At 40.8% G+C, this 13451-nt stretch overlaps 1 protein-coding gene across 3 annotated transcripts in view; it reads left to right on the top strand.

Annotated features, from left to right (window-relative positions):
* The window catches only part of cdkl5 (cyclin dependent kinase like 5), a 172021-nt gene that overhangs the window by 145085 nt on the left and 13485 nt on the right, over positions 1–13451 (top strand). For 2 of the 3 annotated variants that reach the window (XM_068040382.1, XM_068040383.1), the window contains 2 exons: positions 3299–3421; positions 4705–4815. In XM_068040382.1, coding sequence (XP_067896483.1) covers positions 3299–3421; positions 4705–4815 — 234 coding nt within the window. The remainder of the gene's footprint in view (positions 1–3298; positions 3422–4704; positions 4816–13451) is intronic. The other variant, XM_068040384.1, reaches the window with a different exon arrangement.

Raw genomic sequence — 13451 nt, 5'->3', positions numbered from 1 at the left:
CTGTGCGCCTTTTTTTTCTATGAACTCTAATTCATGCCAATCTACCCTTCCCCACTCTGTAACATATTTGTGTGTGTGAGAGTGAAGGTTGGCACATAGTTTATTATTTTCATTTGTTCGGTTTAGGTGCAATAAAGCTAACCTCTTTCTTTGTTAAACTCAAGAAAACCTGTCCAATTGGTTCTTGTTACAACAAGTAAGTAATCAAACACCTATTGAATTGGCCAGGACATCTACTTTAAGAAAGAATTAAACCTGTTGTGATCAAACAAGGAGAGGGAAGCCCTAAGACCCCTCCTCATTTGACCGTAACAACATGAAGATCTGTAAATAGGAAAAGCCGATCTCGCCTCCTTTATGTTGAAATGTCCTTGACTGAGAGTTTTGCAATTGATAAATTGATGCAGCTTTCCTCATTTAAGTCATTATATCAGCATGAAAATGCAACTTCCTACATGAACCATGACTACAGTCAAAAATGAAGAGGTCCAGCTTCTTTGCCAGACCAACTTTAACTAAAAATTGTTTAATGTTTATAATGAGAAAGGTAGAACCCCCATTTTAAATCACTCAAGCATATTGAATATAACTACTAGATGATATTTGAAATTCAAATATGTAAGACATCACTCCTGAAACCTCACTTACTTAAGTTTGATCTCGAGAATTATGAGATATTGACTAACCATTTAGACAGGAATTCTGCTTAAAGTGGTAAATTTACTAAAGCAGATTCAAGACCACAGAGTTTACATGAATAGACTGACAAAGAATCTTGCAAAAGTTATGCACAGAGTCTCACAAAAAGTTATGCATACAATCTGCCCGAGTCAAACGGCTTGGTAGTTGAATTTTCAGTTTTAGCTGTTTGATCAGATCACTCTCTATCCCAACTGCAGTGCCGAAGCTTCACAGTCACTGTCTTTTATACTGTTAACTTTACATCTGCTTAGGCTGCTAGGGGTCGCTTCCTTACCCTCCGATGTTCAGCTGGAGTCAGCTGCTTTGGCATTCTTCCAAATGAGTTTGAGGGTCACTGACCTGAAACGTTAACTCTGCTTCTCTCTCCACAGATGCTGCCAGACCTGCTGAGTATTTCCAGCATTTCTTGTTTTTATTTGTGTCTTTAGCCCACCAGCTATTGTTAGTTGTTTGTGTCTTATCTGAAGTGATCTCAACTTGTTAATTCTCAAGGTAGGTAGGTAGGTGGTAGGGAAATATAGGGACAGGTGGGGATGTTTGGTAGGAATATGGGATTAGTGTAGGATTAGTATAAATGGGTGGTTGATGTTCGGCACAGACTCGGTGGGCCGAAGGGCCTGTTTCAGTGCTGTATCTCTAATCATAATCATAATCAAGGTCTGTCCCCTCATTTCAAACATAGATGTTTCATTGCTGAACACTTTGGATCTATTCAATTTGAAAACAAGATTACTACAAAATACTACAAATACTTTAGCAAGTTTTAACAGAAATTAGTTGTTTTCCCTTTCAACTATCCTCAGCCTCGCAAGGCGCGATTTGGGCAATAATTTGCGACTGAAAACAGCACTTTCTTATAGATGCCTTTGAGAGAAAAAGAAGGCATTTGTAGCATGAAGGATCTTTGCTGTGAAATTGATTATCTTCGATGGTTCTGTGTTTCTGTGCTCAATAGAAATATTTTTCCTGATAGGAACTGTAAGATTTTGGAAGTGCAAATTGATGTTTCATTTCTTAATGCATGCTTTATGTGAAATAAGCAGAATATGTAGTCTTTTCCTACAGTATTTTGTACGTTTGACTTTTTCTTGTAACTTTGTGTATGGAAACTTTATTACTTCCTCAGTCAACTTTCACACACAAATAAGAAACTGCTGATTCCTAAATGGGGATGGGGGAGCAGTGGGTGAGGTGGGGCTCAGAATACACTGAGATGTTGTTTATATGAGAAGTTTGCCTTTATGGGCTGTGATTTTGGTCTGGTGATTTTCAGCATTCTTATCCGCATCCATTAGTTCTTACCATTCTTAACCATATGATTTTGTTGTTGCTGCTGATCAACTGTGAATTTGTGTATCTTTGTAGCAAGAGGTTACACATAGATCGTTTTCTAGCTTTTAGAAAAGATTAAGCAAAGTTTCATATTTACTAATTCATAAGCATCACCATAGCAGGTCCCACACTTGGGTATTGGTCTGTCAAGTTACCAGCTGCCAGTCCTGTTTTAAGATTTGTGACATTGATCGGGATTTTACCATTGGTGGACGGGAGCCGGCCACCGACTAAAAAGTTGGTGCCGAACCCGCTTCCGCCTCACCTGAGGATCTGACCCATATTTTGTGGGTCGGCAGGTTTAAATTGGTGTGAGGCGGGACTTCTACCCGCTTGAGGTAGGAAGTCCCGCTTAATAGAGTTGCCAGCCAATCAGCGGGCTGGCAGCTCTTAGTCCCAGCAGTGCCACCGGGAGCAGTGGCCACTGCTGGGATTGCAGCCCAGCATGAAGAAAAGACGTCAGGGTGCCTGGAGCAATGTTAAGTTTTGGTTGCCTCACCGGGGGTAATCGGTTAGGCCCCAGCGAGGCAAGGGTGGTTGGTTGGGAGCAAGTGGGGTGCCCGATCATGAGGGACCCCCCCGGGATGTTTGAGAGCCGCCTGCTTTTGCCAAGCATCTTCTCTCGGGTCTAGGACGCCAGCTTGCCACGCGTAAAATCCACGTGGAGGCGGGCGAAGTCCGTTAAGTGGCCACTTAAGGGCCTTGATTGGCCTGTGGTGGGCCGGCCGTTTTTCGCCTCCGCTACCCTGCGTGAAGTGGAGGCGGGAGCGGGTTGGGAAGTGCCCCTGGAGCCTCCCGCTCCATTTTACGCCACACGCCCGCCACCGTCCCGCTCTTAGGGGTGGTGTAAAATTCAGCCCATTATCTTTTTTTGTGGCTGTTTTTTTTGGCCAGTGCAGACACAATGGGCTGAATGGCCTCTTTCTGTGCTGTAACTTTTCTATGGTTCTATGACAAAAACGCACACTGTCTTCCTACCACATACAACTTTTAGGAGTGATATGGAAAATCATATTGGGCCTGTACACCTGATCAAATTGATATCACAAAGAAACAATGTCCTTAAGTCGAGCTTCTTTACAAGAATGAGAATAAACACATATGATTGGTAATCTTACATTGTTACTGCAAAATTTGCATTTCAGTAAAAATGTCCCTGAATGTAAACTTTTTGATGATTATTTGAAGAAATCAAAAGGCACAGGAATATAGCTGCTTGTGTTGCAATTCTATGCACTTGGTATACTTGTATCTTATATTACAGACCGAAAACAGCGATGGAGAAAATCCAAGTATCAGAAAATCCCTCTTTCCTCTTTTTAGTGCAAAGAGTCATTTAAAACATATCTCTTCCTCAAAAGAACTGCCTGTAGTCAATCTTCCCATGGTATTCATTTTTAAATACTGTATTCCTAACAAACAACTATAATGCTTCAATGCAAATAACTGCTATAGCATGCACATAACTGAGTATAAATTTCTTTGAAATGAGTTTAAGCTTGGGTCTTCCCATGTATCCTCATAAATAATGTTGGGAATGCATTCAGGAGCATAACGTGATCATTACTAGTTATTCTCAATTTTGTTTCTGGGCAAAAAGGAACTTTCCTTTCTTACTGCTATGGAACTAACAGCATGTACAAAAATCGGAAGGTTCCAGATTTGGAAAGCAGCAAGACACAGCTGCATGCAATCGGGGAATGCTGAATTATGCATATAATCTAGCTATGGTGCTTTTTAGAGGAGAGAAAATCTGATGCGTATTTTGCATGCTCATTGGCTTATGACCATTTCAGAGTTACACCTAAAGATGAAAGTTATAAACTAGACCACATAGATAAAAAACTGTCCTCATAACTGTTTTCTCACTAAAGGTAGTCGACTGTTTGAAGTGGAATTCAAGTGCTTTTGCACATGGCTGCAGACTTGTGTTGCTGCTGATCTGCTCCTCATGTGAGAGTTTATTCATAGCAATAACATGGACTTTCTTGAAAGGTTTTATTTATTTCTTGCCGTAGCATATATTTTTGCATAGTCACAATTTATGCTACATTATAATTGAGCTATTTGTGAAAAATCTACAGTATTGCTTACTGGATTTTTATTTTCCGATTTGGATCAAATATGGTTCATGGCGTTGGAACACAAGCTTTCTGTGCTTTGTGTTAAAGTACAAGGTGGCTGCCTAGTTGTTTAATTGGCTTCTGGACAACCATTACAAAATAGGATGAAACTCTCTTGTTTTCTAATCACTTACCCACAACAGTAACTTGCATTTCCGTGCATAACCCCTTGCAAGAACAGAGACAATACCTTCTTAGCATTTAATTTCTTATAATGTGTGATTATAACAAGTAGCTATTTCCCAAAAGGTTGTTATACTATTAATCTTTGCATAAATGTTCATGGGAACTGTTCATATTTTAATTGTGTACCTCCTCCTCTAAAGGACACCATAGAGATTAAGGCAACTTTTAGGACAAAGCTATGTAATCTTTTATTTTAGCGTATCATCTTGACTATCTGGCATATTACCATACTCTATCCACTGTTTCCAGGCTGTGATCAGCCGAAACACTAAAGAATGCATGTCCTTACTAAAGCTGAAATCCAAGTGCTTTAGATTATTTTGCTCGGTTTACTTTGCTAATTTACATCTCTTCATTGTAGATGCCTAGTAGTGATGGCCATGATCGCCTGGCATTACAAAAGGCCATACATTCCAGTCAAAACAGAGGGAGAGACTGGCCTACAGATAAGATGGCAGATGTTCAGCCTCAGGTATTTTATTTACAGAATGTACCTTTAAAAATTCTGCCATATGAAAAACTACAGTCTTCATCCCAAATAGAGTAGTTGCCAGTTGAGAGTTCTAATATTTAAGCCTATTTTCTACTTCGTGCCCTGTATGCATTTTTTTCAGCTTCATCAACTTGTCTACCTGTTTCTAAAGATTTGTGTATCTTTTCAAGTTCCTTACACTCCTCCTCACAATATCCGCACGCCCTATTTTTAAATCATCTGCAAATTTTGATATTGTCTGGTCCATCAGATCATTTTATCTGTGTATATGTATGTGCATATATTTGTTTATATTTATTGTTGAGACCGCTAACTTTAAAACAAGAATATGAACTTCCCAATGACCAATTAAAGAATCTCATGACAAGATTTCACGTTTTAAGACTTTTACTATAATAACTAAACTTAAAAAAAATTAACTAAACAGTAATTAATAGGTGGCTAATGCACTAAATTACAGAGAAAGGTACTTCCCAGTAATTCGTTAACACACTCGAAAACCCCACACCATATTTATACATTACAAGGTGTTCACATCAAAACGGTAGCCATGCAGTTAAAAGTCCCAAGCTCCTCCCAGCTGCAATAGGTTGGATCTCTCAGTGTCCTTCTCAAAGCCAATGTCCTCTTCGCTCACTTCTTCCGAGCACCTTCGACTGGGCTTCCATTAATAAGGCAATCTCTGGTGACCCCATTGGTCTTTCTCTTCCACAAACGTCAAGCATTTGAACCAGGTTCATATCTTAGCGGCCTTTTGCTGTATCGGTGATCTGAGAGAAGTTGGTTCCCAGAAACAGCCCACTGGTGCTTCTCTCTCTCTTTAGGCTGCCACTGACTGCTGGGCTTCCTTTCTACCTTTACAGCCCCCAGACCTAGGAAAGCCTCTCAAATTTATCCAGATCAAAAATCAATAGTCATTTGCCGTTAACAATTCTCAGAGACCATGGGCTGGATTTTAAAACCCCTCCACTGTCGGGAACGGTGGCGGGGGGGGCAATGAAGATTGGTATGGTGGAGGCCCGTCACTGACCCCAACGGTGGCAGGCCCCGTACCGATCTCAGCGGTGAGGTTTTGTGGCAGCCGCCCTTCCACTCAGCGACGGGACCTCCATTTAAATATGTAAACTAATTTACATACCTGATTTAATGAGGGTCCCGTCGCCTCCTTAATCGCCACACCGATCTTCATTCGGGCGGCCAACAATGCCGCGCCTTTGAATCCCCATTCGGGGAAATGTGGTGCGACACCTGTGGGGAGGGGTGGGAGGAGGATTTTTTCTCTGTGTGGGAGGGGGGGAGCAGGGTGACAACGATGCGGGTTGGTCGGGGTGGGGGGGGACGGTGATGGGAAGGGGTAAAGGGCAAAGTTACCGAACTTCGAGGGGAGCGGGAAATGTCAAATGCTCAATATTCGAATTCAGTGGGGAGTGGGGTAGAAGGGCAGGAATGTTTGGAAATGCCATTGTGGGGGGTGGGAAAATGCATGGAAAGTTTTGCGAAATTTTAACTTACCTGGCCCTTTAAATTTTAAATCTCCATTGAGGGCTATAAGCCCTTTAAAAATGGCGCCTGCGCATTGGCGCTGGATGACGGTGACGGCTAACCCGCCCCCTCCACGCTGTCACAGGGGGCGGGTGCCGAGGCCATACAAATGAGCCGTCGCGTTTGAAATCGCGATGGCTCCGTGAAGCGGTGGCCGTGCGGGCGGACCGCATTTTGTTACGTCCGCTGCCTACTTTGGAGGCGGACTCTTAGAATGCAGCCCCATAAGTCTGACCATGGCAAAACCACTTGGGCCTTCCTTTGTTTCCAGGTGTTAAAATTTGCAACTCAAATCTGCATCTTAAAGCCCCTGGCTCCCTGTTGGCAATTTAAGAGTCTGGGAAAACAAAACTTATTGTCCTTTAGGTGTTACAGTCTTACACCCTGCTTTCAAAAGGGTCTTTAATCTGGGTTCCTTGTCTTATGGTAACCAAGACCCTGGCCTAGTCTCTGGGTAGAATTTGTCTGAGGTCACGTGTTTCCTCTGAATGTCCATTTTACACTGCATTAAAGATCACAGTAGTTAAAACATAACCATACTAGAAAGTCCAGTGTTCGTTACGAAAGTACCTCTGTGTTTTGTTAAATATATTTTTTAAGGATTCATTTTTGAAAGATTGAAGAAATGTTAAATTTTGGGGCTTTCAAAGGCGGGTGGGGGTGGGGGGGAGAGTCATGTAAAGGCCACTTGAATTTGAAAATCAGCCCCGGAAATGTTTTTTAAAAGGATCACTGAGAGGTCTTGTGAGGAAAACAAGCCTTTGCGGGAGACCACCTGACTTCAGCTCAATAAATAACAGAAAACTTTGGACACCTGGAGAAATTGTTTACAAAGAAGTGGCAGGTTAAGATTGGAGATCAGAAGGTTGACCTGTTGTTGGTTTCGCTTTTGAATTGTTTTGAGTTGGGATTGAACTGTATAAAAAAGGAGAGAACTTCCAAGGAGAGAAGACCACAACCCAACTCAGCTTTCCAGCCCCTCTCTAAACGACCCTGAGAAGTCCACTGTGTCAACTCATTTCGTCTCCTGTCTTTGAAGAAAAGCTTGCTAAATTAATTCTCAATGCCGCCTGTAAAGAGCTGTTCTAAAAGATCCCAGTGACCCATCTTCATGCACTCGGAGGCCAGTCTGTATGCCAGTTTTGGAACACAGCATATCTCATCTGCTCTTTCTCCAAGAATGAGCAAGCATTCAGCCCAGGTGTTTTTTCTGTCTGCAATAGAGCTCTAAAACAAAAATCCCTTTATTTTTCCAGTTAACCCGTGTATATAATATGTGTGTGTGTGTGTGTGTTTGGGGCTAAGGTAAAAAGGGAACTTTTATATTTTGATCTATTTGTTTATGGTTTACTTCATTACTGGTTAAGACTTGTTTTATAATAAACTGATAATTTTGCTGTTTGTTAAAGAAACCTGGTTGGTGTGTTTTATTCTGGGATAAATAGAGTCTATGACTGACCATATCGGTAAATGGGAAAAAATTTAAATATATGTTGTGACCCGTAGAGAAGTGGACCTAGAATAAACAGTGCACTCCTCCCGCCTCGGTCATAACAATAAATATATATATGTGTGTGGGTGGGGGGGCGGGGGCGGAATCTCAGGCGGACAGTGAATCACATCCTTCCAGTCTGTAGCCACTGTTCTGTTAGCTATCTGTTTAGCTAACTTCCTATCCGTACTGCCGCATTCTTTAATATTGTCTCACATGTGGCACTTTATCAATTGCCTTTTGAAAATATATATACATACCATGCATCACATTTTTTCTGGCAATACGATTTGTTATTTCCTTAAAGAACAAGGTTAAATTTGTTAGATATGAATCGCCTTTTACAATTCCAGATGGCAATGCCTCTGCTTCTTGCTCTTTGACTTCCTTCCTTCCTTCTAGGTTGAATGCCATCAGGATCTGGTGTCTCTTCCATCTTTAATATCCACCAGGTTTTTCAATACTACTTAATGTTAACTTATCTGATTGTTTCAGTCCCTCCTCTTGCAGACTTTGATTCCCACTGTCACATTTTTCTGTGACAACTGAGACATAGTGCTCATTCAACATCTGTCCTGTGCACATCTTGCATGAGATATCCTTTTCTGTCTCTAAATCGGCCTTACTCGTTCTTTAACTATTCATTAACTTTTTAGATATTTAGAAAATTCTTTATTTTCCTTTTAAGTTTGTAAATTAGTCTTTCTTCATTTCCTCTCTTAGCATGTCTAAACTTTCTTTTGTCACGGACCTGTAATTATTCTTCTCCTCGGATTAAAAAGTGTGTGTGCCTTTGAGACTCTGTTAAAACAGTACACCTTTAAGGGAGAGAAGGTTCTGGAGACACTGTGTGCCACAGCTGCATTTTTGTAACCCTGGGCAACATTAGGAGAGAGAGAGGTCACATGGTAATGTTTCTCCCTAGCTGTGTGTGGAACAGGCAGAAACTGGCTGAAACGGTTAGTTCTGAGAGACTTTCCAGTGAGGCAAACTGAAGAGAAAGGAGCTGTTTCTTCTCTCAGCAAAAATTCTGCAATGAGCTACAAGCCAAGTTAATTCCCTAAGTAAAGAAGAAAAGGCTTTTTCAAGAAATCATTTTTATTGCTGTGCTCATTGTTCAAAGAACTGTTTGATGCTTGCTGCAACCAAAGAGTTGAATGCCTATCTACTGAAGAACTATTTTCATCACATCCACATGAAGACTTTGAGTGGCCTTTGATTATTTTTCACATTAGAAGGCCTCATCCATCAGGAGCATAACCTACAAAAACTTACTTATTTTATTTATTCTTAAGAGACAGTTAATTTTAAAAGCTCCACTTTTAAAACTGGTTAACTGTTAGTTTTTGGGTGTATGTGTGTGAATGCGGGAGTTAAGTTAAAATAAGTTATAAGGTCTTTAGACATCGGTTTATCTTAATAGTGTTTACGATTTAATTTGTCTAATAAATAGTTAATTTGTTGTTGTCTAAAGATACCTGGCTTGGTCTGTTTCATTCTAGGGACACTAGAGTGTTTAATTTGGCTGTTTTCCGATTCGGTGTGGAAGCTTAATAATTTGCTGCGACCTGTGGAGTGACGGGACTGAATTGACAGTGCAATGCTCCCGCCATGGTCGTAACACCTTCCTTCTGCTTTCTGTATGCCACTTGATTTTCTTTTGTATTATTCCAAGGCAGGAGTAATGCACTGTTAATTCATTCCCACTACTCCACTGTCATAGCATATTGGTAAAGTTTCTCACCTACTGGAAAAGAGCCAAATTAAACACTCTTTGTCCCCCAGAATAAAGCACACCAAACCAGGTTTCTTTAAACAACAACAAAATTAACTGTTTATTAAAAAATTAAGTCTTACACAATAATGAGATAACTCTATATGTGAAAAGATTCTTTTCAAACTTCTTATTCTTCCTAACCCTCATGTACACACACATAAATTCAAAAAAACAGTTAACCGGTTTTAAAAGGATGTTTTTGGATTACAACTGGTCCTTAAGAATAATAAAACAATTAGGTAGGATATTTCTGGGTTGGTGAGGTGTCCCAGAGTCGAATAGTCAGATGTCACTTGAAGTCTCTCCAGACGAGGTTGATGAACAGTCTGTGATGGGTTGGCATTACGGCGTTTTGCCTGCAACAGGCGTCACACAGATCTTTCAGCAAAGGGTGTAGCAACAGATCTACTTAGGTTTTGAAATAGCAGTCTAGCAATAGACGCTTTCTTGAGCTTTCAGGATCTCCCAAAACACAAGAGGCAACAAGAATCACTCCTGAGACAGATTCTTTCAGAGACTGGAGGCAATAAGAATTTTCTACCTTTAAAATTGCAGAGCTTCCTCTCAGCAAAAGAGCCTTTCTCTATAGAGTGTAGCAACATCTATTTTCCTGGCTCCTTTCTCTCTCCAGGCAAACCATAGCCACCACCTCAAATGTAGGAGTTCTTTCCAAGAAAAGCAAATCTGCTTTTCAGAGAGTAGGTCTTTTCTCTGGTCTGCAAACATAGGCCCCAGCCAGCTCATTGCGAGCTGCTTCCAACTCCCTGATTTTTTCACACTGCAAAATTGAAACGAAAACCCACAATCAAGTCATGTGACCTGTCATTTTTCTTGCTGTTGTTTGGAACAAGTGTCTTGCAGTCTGTCCCACTCAGTTCAAGCACCAAGTTTCAGCATTCAATGTTCACAGAAAATAATTTTTCTCAGTCTTTAAAATACACATACAATTCTCAGCTTTCGATAAAAAGCAAAACTTTTGTGACACTTCTGCCCTTGGCGAAATGAAACGCCATTCTTGAATACATTTCATTACAATGTAAAACAGAAATTGAAAAAACATTTTAAACATATTTTCACATTCATGCCCATCATTCGCTCCACTGGTAGTTAACACAATTTTGCTTTGTACCATCGTTATTCATGTAACTCAATAAATTCGTGACAAAGCTTCAGCAATAACATTGTATACATTTCAGGAAAAATCAATCTTCAAGTGATAAGGCTGTAACAATAAACTCCATCTGAATATTCTGGAATTCTGGGTTTTAAATGTTTCCACAAAGGTTCTCCCAATCAGCCAGTTGCAACCTTCCAAACATCATCTCCCTTTTGTTTCATGTGTTCCAAGTGTCCCTCTAGACCAGCACTTCAGCAAGGTGAACTGTACAGTTAGGAACACGGGTACTACTGGGTTCGCTAGTCTCCAAGAAGTTTCTCAAGTATCCATTAACCTTTGTGGTATCACTTGACACTGGAAAATGCCATCCAGTGTGACCAAAGCTGATTCATCCTTAGCTTGGGGTGTCAAAGAAATTTGCCAGTATCCCTTTAACAAATCTATCTTTGTAAGAAACATGGCACTGCCTATTCTGTCAATACAGTCTTCCAATTGAGGAATTGGGTAGGAGTCCGTCTTCGTTACTGCATTGACTTTTCTGTAGTCTATGCAAAGTCGGGTTGACCCATCAGTTTAGGCCCTAATACTACTGGTGAACTCCAGCTGCTTTGACTAGGTTCAATTAAGTTGTTTTCCAGCATGTATTGGATTTCTGCTTTTACTTGGTCCTGTTTGTCTGGACTTAAGCGGTAAGGATGCTATTTTAAAGGAACAGACTCCCCTACATCCACATCATGTGTGTCTAAGGTTGTACATCCTGGCTTATCCCTACAGACTCTTTTAAATGCTGTGAGTAGCCTTGTTAGGTCTTTTCGTTGTTCTGCATCGAAGTACAAAAGAATGTTGTCCAATTTTCCTAGCCATTCTGTATTAACTAACCGGATAGTTGAGGTTCAATCTGAGAATTGTCTAGGCCTCCTTCTGCCTCATCCTCACTATTCTTTTCCTTCTCAACAGTCCCCTTTACCTGATATACCTGTACTGGCTTATTCTCCTCCCTGTGATAATATTGCTTTAACATATTGATATGACACAGTCAATTCTTTTTCCAGCAATCGGGTGTCAATCAAGTCATTTACTTTACCTACTCTTTTGTTAACTTTATATGGACCACTGAGCCGTGCTTTTAATGGTTCAGCCTGTAAAGGTAATAATACTAATAATTCATGCCCTGGTTGAAAATTTCAGGTCTTTGCATTCTGCCCATTTTTTCATATTGGCTTGGGATGCTTTAAGGTATTCCTGAGCCACATTGCAAGCTTTCGTGAGCCTTTCCCGGAACACAGATACATAGTCTAGTATCGAAGATTCATTCTTTTGTTCTAAGAACCTGTCTTTGGGTTTTAGAGGACCTCTTATTTCATGTTCGTAAACCAGTTCAAAAGGACTAAAACCTGTAGACTCATTTGGTGAATCTCTAGGGGAAAATAAAAGAAAGTCTATCCCTTTACCCCAATCATGGGGATATTCGTGACAGTATGCTCTAATCATTGTTTTGAGAGTTTGGTGGTACTTTTCTAAAGCTCCCTGTGTCTGTGGTGATATGCTGAAGATTTTAACTATTTGATGCCCAAATTACCCATGACTTCTTAAACATGAAATTGGAACCTTGATTGGATTGAACTTCAAGTGGTATTCCACATCTCGTAAAGAATTGGGTTAACTTCTCTACTATTACGTTAGCAGCAATTGTCCTCAAAGGAATGGCTTCTGGAAATCAAGTAGCCATATCCATGATATTGATCTTTTGTTTTCGGCAAGGGTCCTACGCAGTCTACCAATACCCTACTAAATGGTTCCTCAATAACTGGTACGGGAGTTAGAGGTGCTGGTTTTATGGTAGATTGAGGTTTTCCCACCATTTTCTACATATGGCATGCCCTACAAAACTGCCTCACGTCCTTTGTATGGCCTGGCCAGTAATAATGTTGACTTATGCATGATTTGGTCTTCCGGATCCCCGTATGTCCTGCTAGAGGAATTTCATGTGCTAACCTTAATAATTCCTGGCGATATTTAGATGGTACCACTACCTGTCGAACAACTGTCCAGTCTTCGTCCGCAGGTCTTTGAGGCAGTCTCCATTTCCTCCACAGAACCCCTTCTTCAACATAATAGCCTTCTGGAGCTCCTTTTGCCTCATCTTCTGTCAGAGCCAACTGTCCAATTCTGTGTAACTCTGGATCAGCTTGCTGTGCTGCAATTATAGACGATTTGTTAAACATCTCATTTGGATTATCTGAATCCCCAAGGAAAGTTTCAGATACTCGGCTATCTGTTTGTGGTGCCAATTTCACCTCCGACAATGGAACTTGCTTTGCCATTGCTCAGGTTACTACACACGCAGGAAATATTCCTGAAACTTTTTCCTGTAATTGTTCCATTTCTTTAACTTCACTTGTTTTCTCTGTGACGACAGGAGAAACTGATACTTGTGCTCCAGCCAAATCATTCCCTAGGAGTAGGTCAATTCCCTCTACCAGCAAACTATGGACAACTCCCAAGGTTACCATCCAAGACATTAGGGAGGTGCACTCAATACAAAGTTACATAGAAAGATAGAAAAATAGGAGCAGGAGTAGGACATTCGGCCCTTCCAGCCTGCACCACCATTCAATACGATCATGGCTGATCATCCAAACTCCGTATCCTGTTCCCGCTTTCTCCCCATATCCCTTGATCCCTTT

Source organism: Heterodontus francisci, chromosome 10 (genome assembly GCF_036365525.1).
Source record: "Heterodontus francisci isolate sHetFra1 chromosome 10, sHetFra1.hap1, whole genome shotgun sequence".
NCBI lineage: Eukaryota > Metazoa > Chordata > Chondrichthyes > Heterodontiformes > Heterodontidae > Heterodontus > Heterodontus francisci.
The sequence above is the reverse complement of the archived record's forward strand: the minus strand, read 5'-3'. Positions and strand labels throughout refer to the sequence as shown.